We start from the raw sequence: 19,488 nt of genomic DNA, 5'->3' as shown, positions 1-19,488 counted from the left end.
CTCTTTGCACCTGCCGCGCTGACGTCACAACCGCATGCGCAAATGCGGCTCTCTTTTTTCCGCTTTGAGTTACCATGACAGCTAAAAAAGACAAAGTCTTATTTCAGACGCAAATAAAACAATACTATGAACATTGCTGTCTTCCTAATATAATGGGCTTTTAAGTTTTCATGGATTTCCAAGTGAACCTGAATTAAGAAGATGGTGGCTTGTAGTAAATATTCGTTGCTACCAGTTAAAGCTAACGCTGCACAGCAAAGTTTACAGCCTTCACTTCACTCTGGATCAACTTCTTCAGCCTAAAGAAGAAGGTAAAGGAGCCTCATGTGTTATTTCCATGGAATCACTTCTGTATTCAGCCTGAAAGAGAGTTTATGGGAACGAGAGAGCAGACCAGAGCCAGACAGCCGAGCAACTGATCCGCATGTACACACTGCTGTAAACACCGTCCTGCTTCACAAGAAACACGCAAAACTAATAAAGTGAAATAACACGGAGACCTTAAGGAACACGGACATATTTTTCTAAAAGCAACAACTCTGAACCTGAACAGTCAGCTGAACTAGAACTCTGACACCAGAGCTGCTCTACTGTTAAGCTATGGGCTTGTTGTTCCTCAGGCTTCAGAAGCAAAAAGCCTGAACCGTAAAATCCCCGTTACTTGGTCTCTGACACTAACGACAATAAACGTATGTAATATACTTGAAAACAAGGTAAAAACATTGTCCGTTAATGAATGATGAAAAATGTTTAGATACTTAAATAGCACATTTTTACAAGAAAAATGTCTAGCATAAGCTAAAGCTAATGTTAGCCACAAAGTTTAAAGAAAGTAAAACTCACCTTCCTATCTGTGTATAACGAGGCGAACATCTTAAAACCTTTCTCCAGCTTACTTGTTGGAGCTTTGGATCGATGTACATCATTAATTGTTACCTTGGACAAGCCCTGCAAATACTGAGTGTAAAGAGCCTTTTTCAATAGATCGGAAAAGATTGAGCCACTTTTCCCCGAATGCGGAAGCTGAGGTGCAAAGAGCCCATTATGAAAGAACAAGAAACAAAAACAGAATTCAGAAAACAAAAGTCTGAATTTGTTTTTGTTTTGTGGCCCTAATCATCTTCTGTACAAAAATGTCCTGGGAAGTTAGGTGTATTTTTTTCTTAGTATAGTTTAGCTTGGTTTTCTTCCCCACAAAACACTTTTAAAAAGAATTAGTTGAATAAAATTAAAACAGCACTAATCAACCAGCTCACAAGGTTTACACCTTTACACATTAAATGTCAACGAAAATTTTCCAAGTGAAAACATGAAGGCTAAACACACAAAGAAAACTATTTTAAAAGTTACAAACATTTATAAAGTTAAGAAAGTGCCGTCCTGCTTCAATAAGTGATGAAATGAGTCTACAGGTCAGTGTCTCCAGGAAAATTAGTTTTTTACTCCACACTCTGCTACACACAAACACTGTCTCTTTCTTTTTGTACATGTACAAAGGAATATTTTAACAATAAAAATGGATTTAATCTGACAAATGGCTGAGAATCAAAATATTTCAAGTCCCAAATTTTTAGAGTGCAACAAGAAAACTTCTTGTACTTGCCACAGAATAAAAGAAATGTTAAAATTCTTTTGAAACTGAGCATATTTATTAGAATATTCCTCTTTTACCTTTGTCAACTCTTTTTATTTTTCTTCATCAGATTCTATTTAAAGTATTGGATAGTGACAACCTTATATTTCCTTTCAGCTGCACACTGAATCAGGGCTGTGGTTTTGATCCTCACTGGCTGTACCCTACAAAATGCTAAAAAACTGTAAAAAAAAAAAAAAATAAATAAAAAAATAGAAGGATAACATGTCCCTGCGACAGACTGGCGACCTGTCCAGGGTGTGCCCCGCCTCTCGCCCGGAGCGTAGCTGGAGATGGGCGCCAGCAACCCTCCCGACCCCGTTAGGGACAAGGGTGGACAGAACATGGATGGATGGATGGATGGATGGATAACATGTACTAATTGTTTCTTGCTCTTTTTTAACCTGAATTCTGATCCAAGTGCTAATTATTTTTATAACTCAAGTTTAACTATTTTTTTTATTTATAGCAAAAGTATTTATGGTGTATTAAAAAGTCATTTTTAATTTGGCTGATTGGCAGAATGATCCAGAGGTGAGTTTAACCACTATTTTCTTTTTAATCTTGTTCTGATCAGAAATGAAGAATTACTATTGAAATGTGTTTCATATTTGGAGCCTGTTACAAAGGTTCGGGTGTTTATTACTTTGGACTGGGAGAGGGAGGTGCGCCACCCGGTGGCGAGTGCGTTATTGCACATTCAGCAGCTGCCGAAGCATTATAGCTCTGGGAACGGAGACACGCAGCTGCTGCTTACCGTTTCGGATGAGGTCGATGTGCGTTCTTGACTCACTGTAAGTAATTGCTGTTATATGTATCAAGGCAGTTAATTTAGTAGTTCCGTCTGTATTACATGTTGATGTTTTATGCATAAGAGTCGCCGGTTTAATGCGACCTTTTACTAACTCCACGTGGGTTAGCCTGTTAGCTATCGGTTGTAGCATTCAATATACGTGTGGTTAGTTTGTGGCCAGCAGATGTCACTGCAGCAACTTGTACCTGATAATGTGTACAGTGAATTAACGTGGGCTTTATTTCTGTTGTGATTTAGACCACATCACCTCACCTCCACATCAACACCTCCAACTCCAAGCCTGTACTACTGTTGTAATAACCAAATAAAGAGAGCTTCACAAGTAGGAAATCCCCTCCTCAGTTTGTCCTGATCGACACACAGTGGCGAGTGTAACATTCCACCAGCCTCAAGTTTCGAACATAGAACCTTCGCTACAATTTATGGTCCTTCGAGCCGGAGCGGGACACTTACCACTGTTTCAGCATGCAGTTCAGCCGTGAAGCAACGACGAGACCAAAGCGGCGAACCCGCCCGCCTTCGTATTTACAGGATTATGAAACCAACAACCAGGAACACCGGTTTCAGCCTCTGTTTGATTATCGAGGTGTGCGAGCTGAGCCTAGATGTGGGGATAGCTCGTATTCATCGTCGGAGGAGGGAGCTGCCAAGATGACACCCCTCAGACCCCCATCTACCGCAGCCGGATGGCCCAGTAAGCAGTGGGACAACACGGTAGATGAGTGGGTTGGTTACCCCGAACAGAAGCTTACCGAACCGCAGCGGCGGAAGAGCTTGGCAGAAGAGGATAACAGAGATTATTCTACTGGCTCTCCACATCACAGGCAGCAGCAGCAGAGCTTCGCACCATACCACTCGGAGCTGGAGCAGTTAAAGATGAAAGAAATCGAATATGAGCGGGCTAAAGAAGAAGTACGTTATGAGTTAGCCGAACTCAGGGATTTAAAGGAAGAAATGAGGAGGAGAATGGGATATATGCCACAGAGTACGGCTACTTCACAGCAGCGGTTTGAAATCCCATCACCGACATACGCCCCGCCTCCTCCTTCGACATGGTGGAGTCACGGTGAGGAGGGTGAGGAGGAATGGCCTGAACCTCCACCGTGGCCCGAGACAGAGGAGGAGGGTGAACCTTCTCCATCAACCCAGCCTGTCTCGGTCATGTTGGAAAAGCTGATGAGTGATCTACAACTCATAAAGAATCGGACCATGGCACCACAGGGCGGAAAGCCACGGTTCATGAGATCTGTCCCCACACAAGAAAAGATGCAGATAGATCGTCGGGGATCATTGAGGCCAGGAGGCCCGGCTCGACCAACGAGTTTGTATTCTCCTTCGATGTTGCCAGTTATCACAGAACAAACCTATCAAGGTCCTAGGCCAAGCATCCCCTACTTCACTAGACGAGATCCCAGGGACTTTGCTCGGTTAAAGATAGCGTTGATTAATCTATTACCACCAGAAGGGACAGAGCTGTTCAAGTACCAGATCCTGGTGGATCACCTCAAACTCGAAGAAGCTAAACTCATAGCAGACTCTTATTTGAACTCCGCCACCCCATACTCAGACACTATGAGGGCTCTAAGTGAGAAATTTGGCCAGCCACACCAGATGGCATTGAACAGGATTGCCGGTGTAATGGATGCTCCAGACGTCCGCCGAGGTGACTCGGTGGCGTTTGAGAGGTTCGCTCTCGAAGTTCAGTCTCTGGTCGGGTTGCTCAGGACTTTGGGTCCAGAGGGTGATGCTGAGCTGAGATGCGGATCTCATGTGGCCCGTTTGCTGAGTAAACTACCTGCAGAGCAGCGTGCAGACTTCCGTCGAGCCATGTTCCGCCATCCCAATGCAGTCTACACGTTAGTGGATTTCGCTGAATGGCTCCAGTACGAGACCTGGTGTCATAATTCGGACAATTATGATTCCGGAGCAGGAAATAAAGACAAAGCAGGACATCAGAAGAAGAGGGCCACGACGGTGCTGCATGGCACCAAGGATGGTTCTGTTTCCAGGGCTTCGGGGAGCACGGGCATCAAATCGAATCGTTATTGCCCATACTGTGAAAGTAATGAACATTACCTCAGCCAATGCACGGGCATTCAAAGGTTGTCTAAGGACCAACTATCGCAGTGGATAAAGGATCACGACAGATGCTGGCGCTGTGCGAGATCTCACCATGCAGCCCAGTGTGATCTTCGGAAACCCTGTAACCTGTGTCAGGGGAAACATCTTCAGGTGCTTCACGATGTGAACACCAGAGACACTAAAGACACCACTAGAGAGGAGAGTTGCCTCATCAGCACCACTGACCAGCTGTATTTGGGCCGACCGCTGGTGTACGGCAGAGTTCTGCTGAAGGTGGTCCAGGTCACCTTGCATCATGGGAAACAGAGCCTCAAAACCTATGCCTTACTCGATGATGGTTCTGAACGTACCATGCTCCTGGCTCCTGCTGCACACAAGCTTGGTCTGCAGGGCACCCCAGAGACTCAGAATCTGAGAACCATAAGGCAGGACATTCAGACCATGAGAGGTGCTTCTGTTTCCTTTCAGATATCTCCTTCCTTCAGCAAGCGCCGCCGCTTCGCGGTGAATGGAGCCTTTACGGCCGATCGCCTGGTCCTGGCAGAACAGTCGTACCCGATCGACAGACTCCAGAAACAGTTCAAGTATCTGTCCGATCTGCCTCTACATCCTTTCAAGAATGTGCAGCCTCTGATCCTCATTGGGACTGACAACCCTCACCTCATTACTCCCATTGAACCGGTTCGGTTGGGTCCATCGGGAGCACCAGCTGCAGTCAGAACGAGGCTTGGATGGGCTCTCCAGGGACCAATGAGAACAGAGCACAGTGGTCTCCAACACTCCCAGTGTTTGCTTACATCTGCTCCCCCCGCTAATGCGGAGCTGCTGAGGAATGTGGAGAAACTCTGGCAGGCTGACGTTCTTCCCTACCAGAAAGAGAAGACCGTAACTCGTTCCAAGTTGGACCAAGAAGCTGTAGACCTGTTGGAGAAGAGGACCGAACGGGTGTATGTTGATGGGATTCTCCGTTACGCTACACCACTGCTATGGAAGAAAACCATGCCTGTCCTCAAAGCCTCTCCTGAATCAGTGATGTTCAACTTACGGAGCAATGAGAGAAGATTGAGTAAGAACCCAACAATGGCTAACACATACCAGGAGGAGATCCGGAAGCTGGTCCAGGCCGGTAGTGTGGGGAAGTTGGGCCCTCAAGACACTGCATCAGAGGGGGAGTCGTGGTTCATTCCTCATCATATGGTGAACCATAATAACAAGGACAGGCTGGTGTTCAACTGCTCTCACCAGTACCAGGGCCTTAATCTGAACGACTTCCTACTACCTGGACCTACCCTCAGTGCATCACTTATAGGAGTGTTACTGCGGTTCCGGGAACATGCCGTCGCCATCAGCATAAAAGGGATGTTTCACCAAGTTCGCCTCCTTCCAGAAGACAGACCCCTCTTAAGGTTCGTGTGGCGGGATCAGGTCAAGGACCGACCACCAGACATTTATGAATGGCAGGTGCTTCCCTTTGGCACCACTTGTAGCCCCTGTTGTGCGACCTATGCCCTCCAGTGTCACGTCACTGACCATAGTCAGGATGGAGAGGATGTGCGGTTTTCTGTGGAGCGGTGTTTTTACGTCGACAACTGGCTACAAAGCTTACCATTTGTGGATACAGCAAAGGCCTTGGTGGACAAGCTAAGAGCACTGCTTCTCTCCGCAGGATTCGACCTTCGTCAATGGTCAAGTAATGCGATGGAGGTGATCAGCCACTTGCCAAGTGAGGCCTGTTCCCCTGCTACAGAGCTCTGGCTGACCCAAGTCAAGCACGATCCATCTGAAAGCACACTTGGGCTTAGCTGGAACCCTCAGCAAGACCTCATTGGCTACAAACACAGGCCTCTCAGCTATGGGACCTTGACCATGAGGAACATCTACAAGGTTCTCGCCTCCCAGTACGATCCTCTGGGTTACATCCTACCCTACACGACTCGGGCCAAAGTGTTGGTTCGTCAGCTGCGGGAGAAGCGGCGGGATTGGGATGACCCGTTGCTCCCCCCGGATGTACAGCAACTATGGGCGCAGTGGGAAGGTGAACTCCAACTACTGCCCCAGGTCACCTTACCCAGACATTACACGCATGCAGCTGAAGATGCTTCGATCATCAACAGACAAGTACATATCTTCTGCGATGCTTCGGAACAGGTTTATGGGTCCGTGGCGTACCTCAGGTCTGAGGATAGTCAGGGACAAATACACCTAGCCTTCCTCCTCGCTCGCTCACGGGTAGCCCCCAGGCGACAGCTGTCCATACCTCGGTTGGAGTTTTCTGCAGCCTTAACAGGAGCCTAGCTAGCCAAGCTGTTGAGCGCGGAGCTCACCCTGAAGATTGACACTACCACCTTGTGGACAGATTCCACCACAGTGTTGAGATGGATACTTTCGGACTCATGTCGCTATAAAGTATTCGTGGGAACCCGAGTGACGGAGATTCAAGATTTAACAGACTCACAGTCCTGGCGTTATGTAGATTCAGCCAGCAATCAAGCTGATGACATTACCCGGGGTAAGACCTTGCAGGAGTTGTCTGAGCTGAACAGATGGACAAGAGGACCCCCCTTTTTACTTCAGACTCCAGACTACTGGCCCACGCCACCAGCAACCCCACTCGAAGAGGAACCCATAGAACTTCGGAAGTCAGCCTTTTGTGGTGTGACTTTGATGTCTACCTGTCCGAACTCAGAATCTGAAGCCTACAAGGACTGGCAGGAGTTGCTCGAGTCAACAGCACAGACCCTGCAGGATGCAGAGGGGACAGATGGAAATTTGAGTGCGGAAAATTATCGCAAGGCGGAAAGACACCTTATCAATAAGATACAGCACGACAGCTTTCCCGAAGAGATTAGGCTTCTTAGTTTAGGCAAGCCGGTTGCCATCAACAGCAGGTTGCGTGCCTTGGCACCCCAGTTGGATGAAGCAGGAGAAATCCGAGTAGGTGGCCGATTGAGGTACGCGACGGATCTTGAGCTAGGAGCGGTTCATCCCATTGTTCTAGATCCGAACCACCCATTCACCAGACTGCTAATACAGGACTACGATCGTCGTTTGTGCCACCCCGGTCCCGAACGATTGTTCGCTGATATTCGTCGGAACTTCTGGATATTACGAGGAAGAGAAGCGGTTCGACGTCATCAGTCCAGATGCTCTGACTGCAGACGATGGAAGGCCAAGCCTACGGTTCCTCAGATGGCCGACCTGCCAATTGTGCGTCTACGCCTCTTCAAGCCTGCGTTCTACTCCACAGGCACAGACTGCTTTGGACCATTTCAGGTCAGAATCGGGAGGCGCAACGAGAAACGATGGGGCATAATCTTCAAGTGTTAGACTACCAGGGCAGTCCATCTTGATGTACTTACCCACCTTGATGTTGACTCCTTTCTTATGGCCTTAAGGAGATTTATACCCCGTCGGGGTACGCCGGCGGAAATTCTCTCAGATCAAGGAACTAACTTCCGTGGAGCGGAACGAGAGCTACAACAGGCCATGACAAAGATGTCTTCGTGCCTGCAGCAATCCCTCGCCAAGCAAAGGATCGCTTTCAAGTTTAATCCCCCTGGTGCACCTCACTTTGGTGGAGTGTGGGAGAGAGAAATACGCTCCGTGAAAATGGCTTTGTATGCCACCGTCGGGGCTCAACCATTGCCCGAGGAGGTGCTGAGGACAGTTCTTATAGAAGTGGAGGGCATTCTGAACTCGAAGCCATTAGGCTATGTTTCCTCCAGTATCGCTGATCCTGACCCTGTGACGCCAAATCATCTGTTGATGGGGCGGCCGGATGGGTCGCTGCCTCAGGTCGTGTACCCGGCAACTGAACTTCCCAGCAGGCGTCACTGGCGGCACTCCCAGGTGCTGGCAGACCAGTTCTGGTCCAGATTCATCAGGGAATATGTAACGCTCTTCCTAAATGCGCAGGTCTGACTGCAGGGCTTAGTGTTAACCACTCTATAAAATCAGAAATAGGTACGGCATGGAGTCATGATTGGGTGAATAATTGATGCAACTGATGCAAGGAGCTTTGTTTATATTGCCATTTATTGCAGTGGAAATAGTAATGATAATAATAATGACAATAATAATAATAATAATAATAATACTAACAGCAAAAACTAAACAAAGAGAAATTGTTCAAAAGAAACAAGGACGGGGGAAAAAGAACAAACCAAAAATGAAATAATCAATAATACTTCAAAACCAAATGTAATTCAAAAGTCCAAGAGCAACGGGAGAATTGTTCTTTTCCTTTAGATACTCCCTTAGAGTTTATTTTGTTTCCTGTATGGAAAGTGTTGTTTGGTTTTCCTGTGTGGAGAGTGTCTTTCTTTTTCCTACCACCAGGTGGTGTGTGGGTAGCTCGCCATCCTCCGTCAGCGAGCGAGTCGATGAAGGGGGAGAAAAAAAAACCTGACCGTCGAGTAACGGACTGTCTGAGGAAGTGGATGTTACTTGTTCTCATCAGAAGGTAAACCAGGCATCAACAAAGCCCAACCGCAGATCCTCGAATTTTAAAGATGAATTCGTTCAGCGATGAGTCGAGTTGGAGATTTGAGATTGTTTTATTAACAACCAACACCACAACTCACAGTGAGCAGCAGCACAGTGGAAACCCGGAAATACACATGAGGGTCCCAGCTGTTAAAGGGACGGCTTAAAGGGAAGGTGGTTGGGGCGTGGCGGTCACGTGGGTTACAAATACCTTCCCAATTTACAGGTTAGGCAGAAATGGCAGACCACTCAAGCTGACCTGAACGAGGATGCTGTGGTCATGCTCATGGACCTGCACCTTCCCAGAGCCTTGTGGCCCGTTGGACGGGTGACTAAGGTGCATCCCAGCGCTGACGGCCGCATCAGGTCGGTGGATGTTAAAGTGAAGGACAGAGTCTACACTCGACCAGTAGCAAGGATGGTTGTTCTTCCTGCGGCACCTGAAGAAGCCAGCGGTCAGGATTCATCATTGAAGACTTAGTTTGTCGCCTTTGTTTTGTAACAAATGTACTTCGTACATTTGGGGGCGGCTGTTACAAAGGTTCGGGTGTTTATTACTTTGGACTGGGAGAGGGAGGTGCGCCACCCGGTGGCGAGTGCGTTATTGCACATTCAGCAGCTGCCGAAGCATTATAGCTCTGGGAACTGAGACACGCAGCTGCTGCTTACCGTTTCGGTTGAGGTCGATGTGCGTTCTTGACTCACTGTAAGTAATTGCTGTTATATGTATCAAGGCAGTTAATTTAGTAGTTCCGTCTGTATTACATGTTGATGTTTTATGCATAAGAGTCGCCGGTTTAATGCGACCTTTTACTAACTCCACGTGGGTTAGCCTGTTAGCTATCGGTTGTAGCATTCAATATACGTGTGGTTAGTTTGTGGCCAGCAGATGTCACTGCAGCAACTTGTACCTGATAATGTGTACAGTGAATTAACGTGGGCTTTATTTCTGTTGTGATTTAGACCACATCACCTCACCTCCACATCAACACCTCCAACTCCAAGCCTGTACTACTGTTGTAATAACCAAATAAAGAGAGCTTCACAAGTAGGAAATCCCCTCCTCAGTTTGTCCTGATCGACACACAGTGGCGAGTGTAACATTCCACCAGCCTCAAGTTTCGAACATAGAACCTTCGCTACAGAGCCTTTGATGATTTTTCCACACTTTTACAGATTATAAACTCATACATCAAAGAGTTAGATTTAGTATTTCATGTGATGATTGTGAAGGTAGAGCACACTTGTTTCTCAATTTTTCTGTATTGAATTGAGTGCTAGCAGTCCATAGCTTCTCGAAGCTAGCTTTGTTGGGTATATGACTATCAGCTTTGCTCATGTTTTACTATATTTCTATGAAAAGTAACTCAGGCTAAGTCAGACCAGATGAGGCTAACTCTGAACATCAACTATCAATAGATTCTGTTCAATAGATTCTCAATTGGACCTTGATTTGAACTTTAACTAGGCCCTTTTAGCACATGGATATATACTCTAAGCTATTCAAGTTAACAAATTAATAGCTTATGTCTTAAGGCTAAATACATAAGCACACCACACTTTTCAGATTTGTATAAGACTAAAAACCCACCTGAATGAGTTGTTTTTGAATTGTAATGAATTAAATATTGACCAACATATTTTATGTGTATGATTTTGGTGAAAACATAATGTCTGTTCAGTTGTTGACAGTTTTCTTTAGAACTTTGTAATTTTGTGACAGTTCAAGGTGCTTTACACCTTGAACTGTCTTGCTGCTGAAATGTGCTTTACAAATAAACTGATTGATTCATTATAAAACTCCAACCCGTAATTTCAGTTGTGCTTCACAGCTGTTTCCTTCATGGAGCAGAACTCTATTTGTGGAGCAGCAGTGAGCTGCAGTGAGTCTACAGGTTAGTGTGTTAAAGTCTTTGTTGCATCAGTCCAGCCTCAGGGAGGGAAGGCTCCAAGCTACATGTCGTTGCTTGGCTCCAGTTCTAGCACGATATTAAAACCAGAGCCCTTTATCGGAAGAATTATGACAAAACAGATGGAGCTGAGTCTCTCCACATTTCAGGCTGGAATTAATTAGCATTAAAAATAATTTCAGACCATCATCATTCTGCTGTGCTGAAAGCTTTAATAACCTCCACAGAAAGAATGGCGATTTATTAGTTTTCCCCTCATGTCCAGGTAGACTACTGGTTAGTTCAGCCTATTTTACTACAAAGCCATGCAGGAAGTTAGCAGGTTTTGATATGGTTGGTATGGCTCACTGACCAGGTCAGCCATTTTGAAGCTAAATCTTTAGTTACAAGCTAAAATATTTAGTTTGTAACTAAATATTTAGCTTCAAAATTACAAACTAAATATTTAGCTACAAACTCAATATTTAGTTAAGAATCTAAATATTTAGTTAGCAAGTTAGCAAGCCAAATACTTAATGTGGAGTTAAATATTTAGCTAGTTTACTAAATATTTAGTTAGGAGCTAAATGTGTATTCTCTTAAGCTAAATATTTAATTCTCAATTAAAATAATAGTGTACAACACTTTGGTCATCTGTGTTGTTTTTATAGTGTAATTAAAGCTGGAATGGATTGGGATATTTAGCTTATATTTAGTTATTGCTGTTAATTTTTGACTGTGTATTTTAATAAATGACACCCCATAACTAATATATGGGTAAATATTTACTTTGTTAGTGGATGTCATTGTATGAGGGATGAGCAGAGAAAGGGGGCTCATCCAGGACTCCATCATGACAGAACTGCCATTGGTGAACAGCACTCTGCTCTAATGTCTAGACTCCTGTGTTGGTTTTGAACATAATACATAATATTAGAGCAAATTTAAAGAAATCTGAGACCATCTCAACTAGATGGTAGACAAACACCATCTATAATAACCATCTATAATAACAATAATAACCTTAAAAATATAAAGAAAAAACAGAGCTGTGTACCTTAATAGGTTGTTGTTCAGCGAAGCATCATTTCGGATGAAAGACCTGTTTATTACAAAAAGATTTCCTCTTGCTTTAAAATGGCTATAGTGTGTTAGCAACTGTATGGAAGATATTCAGACATTGTTGCTTTCTACTGCTTGGTGCCCAGCTGCTTACTAAGTGTTAGCTTAAATAACCAGGAGACAGCTGAGAGCTCAGCTGAGTAAACCAAATTAATGGTCTTAGGAGATGTGGTTGGCTGGGAGTTGCTGGGAGTTTTCATCATAGTCCCTGTCTGAGTGTTTGTTAAGGTTACATGGCATGAGAGGTAGGGGCTGTCCCTGCTCTCCCAGCACCGCATCATAAGGAGGCGCTGCCTCCATTGGGAAGGAAATACATGTAATGTGTTGCTGCTCCTGCTCATGTAGTCCCAGGGAACAGTGGGAGGAAGCGGAGGAGGACGATGAGGACCAGGCAGTGCTGGCGGACGTCTCTCCACAGTACTGTGAAGCATCTGGTGGACCCGAGTGTGGAGGCTGCTCCTCTGGGCCTGCCGGGCACCAGCACGGGTCCAGCAGGGAGTATGGGGGCGGGTCACCAGTCGGTATGTAGATCTGAGTCAAATCTGGTCCCACACACTCATCGTAGCTGGAGAGATGAAGGCAGAAAGAACATTAATACAAATGTGGGAATTGCAGTATTTTCCGGATTATAGAGCGCACCTCACTATCAACCGCACCCACAAAATAAAAATGAGGGGGGATGAGTTTGAAAACATTTCTCTGTCGTGCCTGCTGCTAGAATGTGCTTGTTTTAAATTAAAATTAGCATTTTCTTCTTTGATTTCCAATATTGACTTACAATGATTCACTTCCTGCTAAAGAGCCCCGTGGTGGTTGAAGAAAAATCCACAGAAAAGCCGCATACTTCAAAGCGTGGGAAAAAAGTAGCAGCTTATACATAGTCTGAAAAATACAGTAGGTTACAGGTACAGGTATTACCATTAAAGGTATTCATAACGTTTCCACATTTTTGTCACAATTAAGCACAAACTATAAGGATTTGATAGACCAATATTCCCCGTTACATTGGGACCAAAATTGAAGTTTGTGATGTGCAAAACTAACAGCACATTGTCCTGAACATGTCGTCCTGAACACATCGTCCCTACAGTGAAACATGGTGGTGGCAATGTCAAGCTGTGGAGTTGCCTTTCTTCAAGGAGAACAGTAAACTTGGTCAGGGTTGATGGGAAATATTAGGTGAGTTAAATCTTAGAAGAAAACCTGTTAGACTGCAGTGGAAGTTGGGCAGTGACTTTTTAGGTGCCATGTCAACTAGTCACAATCACATGGCAGAGCAGATTTCTCCAAGAAGATGGGTTTAAATTGTATGAAAATATGAAGCATTTTACCAAAGGGTACTCCAAACTCTGGCACAGGCAACTGGGACAATGTGCAACAATATGTCAGGATCTTTTTCATCCATCCAGCTGACCACATCAGTGTGTATGAAGAATGTGTGGGGTCTGCACAGATAGTTGCCCTTTTCCTGATCCTAGATCTGTACAAGTCCTGGATCCAGGGACTTGTACAGTCCCTGTACTGTACAATTTTGAGTATGAGCCAAACCACCCACGGTGTCTGCCTTTGTGAGACCCTTGTCAGAACTGGGAGGTGTTATCAAGAAGCTTTCTATGATTACTCAGGCTACTTGGAAGCTGAACTTGTGCAGACATGCCACATTGAGGTGAGGATAAAAGATGATGGACAGTGTGCGGCGGCTAACACGAGGTGTAAACATGCGCAGTGGACTCTAAGGATCACAATTATTTTGCCTGGGCCGGTAAAAACCCAATCACCACATTGGACCTGATGCTCTTACATATTTGCATATCAATGCCTGACGTTTGACTGGTGGAATGCAGTGAGAGTTACACAAATGAAGCAATGCCTGGAAGCTTCTGTGAGAAAAACTACCACAACATTAAGATGCAACCAAAAAGTATTTTTACTTAGCTTTTCTTTCATTTAATTCAAAGTCACAGTGTGTGGCCAACATACCCAGAAACTGTTTATGCATTAAATTTGTTTTAATCAACAGCAGAGATTACGCTTACAAAGCCCGAGCTTATTAGCTTTAGAGAAAACATTAAATAACAAATAAAAGTTTAAACATTTTAATACCCTTGTCATGAAGTGTATTTTTGTTCCTTTAGAGTTATTCTTGTGAGGTGGATTTGTATTTCTTTTTGGTCGTTTTTTCATCCCCACCGGGGCGTAATTACTCACGGCTGTTTTTGGTTTGCTTGATGACTTTTCCCTGTGTATTTTAGTTCCGCGGTTATCCCCAGTTGTTGTGAGATCCTAAATGTGTTCATCTGCATTGTCAGTACGTTGTCGACCCGGTGGTTATCTGTAAGGTGGCCAGCAAGAGCATTAAAGACTTTTTATTGCTTTAACCTGCCTATCCTGGACTTTCCTTCCTTTAAAGATGACCAAACCTGACAACCCTCTACAGTTGTACTATAAACATATTTCTACATATAGAACAATGGCAGCAATGAAAACCATGCAAACAATATCTATGCAGCAGATAATGTTGTGTGGGAGGTTGTTGTATTGTTCTTCTGGTTTTGATGCAACCCTAGAATGGCTCAAAGAAAAAACAATTTACTTGATGTCTAAAATGTTACCTGTGTGTCAGAACCATTTTCACATGAGAGTTGATGGAAGAAGATGTTGTTTTAGTTGAATTTCACTCTAAGGAAATGAAGACATTTTAACGATAGTTGCCGGCAGCTTGCCTTGTGCAAAGGATGAGTCTAAACTTTGACAATGTGAAGCTGCATTTCCATTACAAATATGAGCAAAATGTTGTCGATATTCTGCTAAATGTCAGAAAAACTATTTCACAATTGCAGTGTTTCCATAAAATAAGAAGCAATTAAAATCACGTGAATAAGTCTGTTCACACAAAAAGTCATTAAAAAAGCATGTGTCATCATCCTCCCAACTTTGTGTTTTTCAGCAGTAACAACATCTGCCTGTTGATCTTATGATTTGTGATGTGAAAAAATATTTCTATTTCAGGTTAGCAAAATGCAGTAATTTTGAAGCAACCGAAAAACCTCCTCATACAAAAACGTTTTTCAATCATTTCTGTCGTGTTCTGTGTTTTCTGTGTGTTAATTTCGAGTTTTCGGTGTTATGTTCCGGGGTTCTCTGGTTCTCTTGGTGGGGTTTTTCCTGTGCGCCTTTTCCACCTCTTACCACCAGATGGCGACAGGTTCCGGTTGGAGTGCGGTGGTATCATCATCATCCACAGCTGTCATCAATTACCCTCATCAGCGGAGCATACTTAAGGAGTTGACCGCCAGTCCAGCGTCGCCTGAGTGTTTGCCAGTCACGGTACCTCTGAGCCCCCTTGAGCCCTGTCTCTGTGTTCCTCGTTGCCTTGAGCCTTCCTTTGATTCTCTTTGTGTTTCTCTGTTGCCTTCAGGTGATCCCTTTGACACTCTGGACCCGCTGACCAGATCCTGGCAGTTTCCTTGGTTTCAGAACCTCCCTCGTGACGCCGTGGAAAGTATCCACTGGTTGCCCGAGTTCCCAGACTCACCTCTCCGTTGTTTTGCAAGTATCTCCTGGACCCCACGGCTGGCGGTCGAACCACTCCTCTGTGTCTCTGTTGCACCCGAGCCTACCTGTCCGTTCTCCGCCGCACTCCTCCGTTGTTCCTGGACCCACTAAGAGACCGAGACCCTGGACATACTCAGTAACCCTCCAAGATTCAGATCCAGCCACCACCAAGTAAGAACAACCTGTGTTTCATCTGAGTTTTCCATATTCCCACGACCCCTGAACTCACCAGTCTGCTTTTTCCCCTCGCAGTGAACCACTGCTGCCCGTTACAGTTGATTCCCTGGACCAGACCACCTTCCCACACTTTGATAATTGTGTACCTTAATAAATCACTTAAACTGATTCTTACTCTCCTGTCTTGTGTTCTGCATGTGGGCTAGAAACCTTAACCCATCATGACATTCGGTGTCTCTGAGTCTCTTTGTTGTCCTGTCCTCCCCTTGATTGTTCCCAGGTGTGTCTTGTTTCTGTGATTACCCTCCCGTGTATTTAATGCCACCTGTGTGTCTGCGTCTCTGTCAGGTCCTTGTCGCGTCATTTCTGTCTGCATGTTTGTTTGCAAAGAATCATTTCTGTTGCTACCGGTGTACCACCAGAACGTTTGTGGACTTATTCATCATTAAAATCATTTATTTATCACATCCTGGGTCTACAGCGTCTGCCTCACCACCACACCCCGCAATTCGTGACAATTTCATTAAGCAAATTTATTTTCGTAATTCCAATTTGAACATTTATACGGCCAATGGAAACGTAGCTTATATGAGAGTTTCATGGAGCTACAGAGCTTTTTAACTAGGGCTGTGGATCATTCTGAATGAAATCGATTCCTTTCAACACAATGGTCGGCTGCATCCATTCTGTGTCGCTGCTGCTCTGCAACCACATTTACCAGAGTGTAGAAACAGAAACCGTCTGGCACGTTTTCGTGCAACGCTTGTGACGCTTCAGAGCTGAGCTGCCGACGAGTCCACACAGCATGTGGTCGGGCTGTGTCAGTGTGTATGTGTCAACGAGTGTGCAACACTGTCTGGTGTATCCCTACTCTTTACTGCCTCACAGTGGTTTCAAATAGGTGGAAGAAGAGAACAATAAACAGGTTATTACTGTAAGTGTGTGTTTTAGCATTTTTCATCTTGTAGTGCCCATTTTTCCAACAAATATGACATTGTGAGGACCCACTACTGGTAAGGCATGTTCTGGTAACAGTTAGTTTAGGGTGAGGCTAGAAAAATAAACAAAAAAATCAATGGAAGTCAATGCAAAGTCACTGTGAAGATAGAAAGACATACCAATGTGTGTGTGTGTGTGTCTGTGTGAGATGCCTGATTTGATTTATCAGCATGAAGCAGCAGCAGGAAGAAGTAATTATCACTTTTATGCAACATTTATGCAGAACAATCACTGTAGCTCTGAAGTACAATTGTATTTTATTAGGATTTGTGTTTTTCTGTGTTTATTTCGAGTTTTCTGTGTCTCTGCGTCTCCGTGTTGTCCTGTCTCCCCTTGATTAGTTCCCAGGTGTGTCTCATTCCTTGATTACCTCCTGTGTATTTAGTGTCACCTGTGTCTCTGTGTCTTTGTCAGGTCATCGTCTCATTTTGGCGTCTGTCCTGTGTGCGCGCGTTTGTTTCCGTCTTCTATGTACCAGTTGCTACCGATGTTGAGCCCTGGCTTCTGCTCTGTCGTGCTGCCTGGTTTTGTGGACTAATTTTGGACCATCATTCACACGTCTACCTGGATTCTCAGTGTCTGCCTCACCACTACACTCCACCACCTCATAACATTTATGGCTTTTCTCATCAGCACTATAAAAGGCTGCACAGTGGCGCAGTTGGTACCTTGCAGCAAGATGGTCCAGGGTTCAATTCCTCCCACAGTAGAAAAACATGAATGTCAGGTTAATTGGTCTCTCTAAATTCTCCTTAGGTGTGTGTTTGTGTGTGCATGGTTGTTTGTCCTGTCTGTCTCTGTGTTGCCTTGCGACAGACTGGGGACCTGTCCAGGGTGAACCCCGCCTCTCGCCCGGAACGTTAGCTGGAGAGGCACCAGCACTCCTCCTGATATATGTGAAACAAGCACAACATCAGTGCTAGCCAATGCAAACCCACCGAAGGGTGGATAAACCCTATAAAAGGTGAGTGCAAAAGAGGAATCTTTAGTTGGATCCTCCAGGCAGCTTCGAGCCAAGATCGAGATGGACAAAGAACTCTGCAGCTGAAGAAGAGCCGGGGCCAGGGAGCCGAATACTGTCCTGTGCATGGGGACCAACCCGTCAGCCCCGCAACATGTGGCTTCCAATCGCACTTCTCTCATCAGCTGGGTTCAGACCCCAAAGACAAAGATGAAGATAAAGGCAAAGAAGAAGAACTGGTGTCTTCCTTCCTGCCAGCAACCAAGTCCTGTGTGACCTCACCATTCATGCGGAGAAGAAGCTCATCAGACCTACAGAGATCCCTGCCTTCATTGATCAACTTCCTCCTCCTGCTGCAACACCTTCTTCATCATCAGGCCAGGTCTGGGGTTCGAAACGCCACACTCCGTCCGTCTCTCTCAAAGGTTCCCTTTTCAGTTCTCAGTGTCAGTATTGATGAAAAATAGACTAGGTGATTGATTTTACTTATTTGATTATTTCTGCTACTGAATTAAGCTGTACTGACCCTTGCAAAAATGCCTTACTAATAAAATATTTAGCATTAAGAAAATCTAAAAAATGTTGTGGATATTCAATTAATGAGTCACCTTACAGTTCTTTGATGGTTGTAAAATAGCTCTGATGTTTGATTCTGGAGAGGAAGAGGTGGAAAATGTTTTATAGGTTGCTGGTAGCCCATATGTAAAACAACATCCTTGGGACTCGCCGAGTCACTAAAACCAACCTGGTTCAATAACAAATGCACGTTGTAATTTACAGGTGTGCTCTGTGAAACTAGTTGGCTGCAGGCTGCTCAGTCTGGCTAATTCACAGGGGGAAGAAGGTTGGGACACCTGGATGTAGGTCGTCAGGAACCAGGCGAGTCTTTCTCAACACCAGCTTTAAACAGAGTTTACTTCAGTTCTGGACAGGGTGAATCCCAGCAGAGGGGGCCATTGCCCTCCACCACTTTACAGCCCTGCCCTGCTGGTCCGCTGGTCCCACCAGACATTTACACAGGCTACACACAACTCTGGCAATCTGGGACTGACATCTCTCTGTGTTTGTATGCAGACAGAGGTACAGATAAAACCTCCAGCACTGAGATCTGGACCAAATCTAAGGCTCCAGATCACAACAGTCAACCAACAGTTTACACACATATCCTCACATACATATGGAGCTGCACAAACCATTCAAAGGGCACCAGATGAGGAAGACAGCTCAAACCAAGGAAACTGACACCACAGCTGGCCTTTACCTTTGGCATAATCTCAGTTGTCTTATCAGGTCAGATTAATGGTCAACCAAACACACAAATGTTCCCTCAAAATGTATTTGAACCGTGCGGATGTTAGAGCAAGAGTCCTAATGTGATTTATAAACAGTTTTTTACGTTATAAAGAGTACATTTCACTCTGCCGCTCGCTCTCGGTAGTGCACGCTAGTGGGTTATTTTGCCCTTTTCGAAGTCTGACAGGTTTGACAGGCTTGCCCTCGAAGCATGTGTTGGTTTCCCCTACACATGCAGAAATTTGTGAAGCTATGTTATGTATTTTATTCAGTGTGATAACTAATTGTAAAGAAATATGTGTTAAGGAAAAGTATTTCAAAATCATGTTAATTTGTCTAAGATTAATTGTTGAAGTTATGGTTTTCAGATTATTTTGTTTGTGCCCAGAGTGAAAGTCAAAACAAGATTTAAGTGCTGAAGTCCTTAAACATTACAATTTAGTAAATTGTTAATAAGTACAATCTGAGTCTACTTATC

At 44.7% G+C, this 19,488-nt stretch overlaps 1 protein-coding gene and 1 long non-coding RNA gene across 2 annotated transcripts in view; one reads left to right on the top strand and one right to left on the bottom strand.

Moving 5' to 3' along the window:
• Nucleotides 1-10,158: 10,158 nt before the first annotated feature.
• The window catches only part of bean1 (brain expressed, associated with NEDD4, 1), a 48,134-nt gene continuing 38,804 nt past the window's right edge, over nt 10,159-19,488 (bottom strand). The window contains exon 5 of the mRNA XM_028007436.1: nt 10,159-12,590. Within this exon, the coding sequence (XP_027863237.1) occupies nt 12,185-12,590 (406 nt within the window). The 3' untranslated portion in view covers nt 10,159-12,184. The remainder of the gene's footprint in view (nt 12,591-19,488) is intronic.
• LOC114138275 (uncharacterized) lies at nt 14,954-15,907 on the top strand. The gene is made up of 3 exons (XR_003594180.1): nt 14,954-15,352; nt 15,444-15,751; nt 15,833-15,907. It is a non-coding gene; the product is annotated as an uncharacterized LOC114138275 (long non-coding RNA).

The sequence above is a fragment of the Xiphophorus couchianus genome, chromosome 22, assembly GCF_001444195.1.
Source record: "Xiphophorus couchianus chromosome 22, X_couchianus-1.0, whole genome shotgun sequence".
Lineage (NCBI taxonomy): Eukaryota > Metazoa > Chordata > Actinopteri > Cyprinodontiformes > Poeciliidae > Xiphophorus > Xiphophorus couchianus.
The sequence above is the reverse complement of the archived record's forward strand: the minus strand, read 5'-3'. Positions and strand labels throughout refer to the sequence as shown.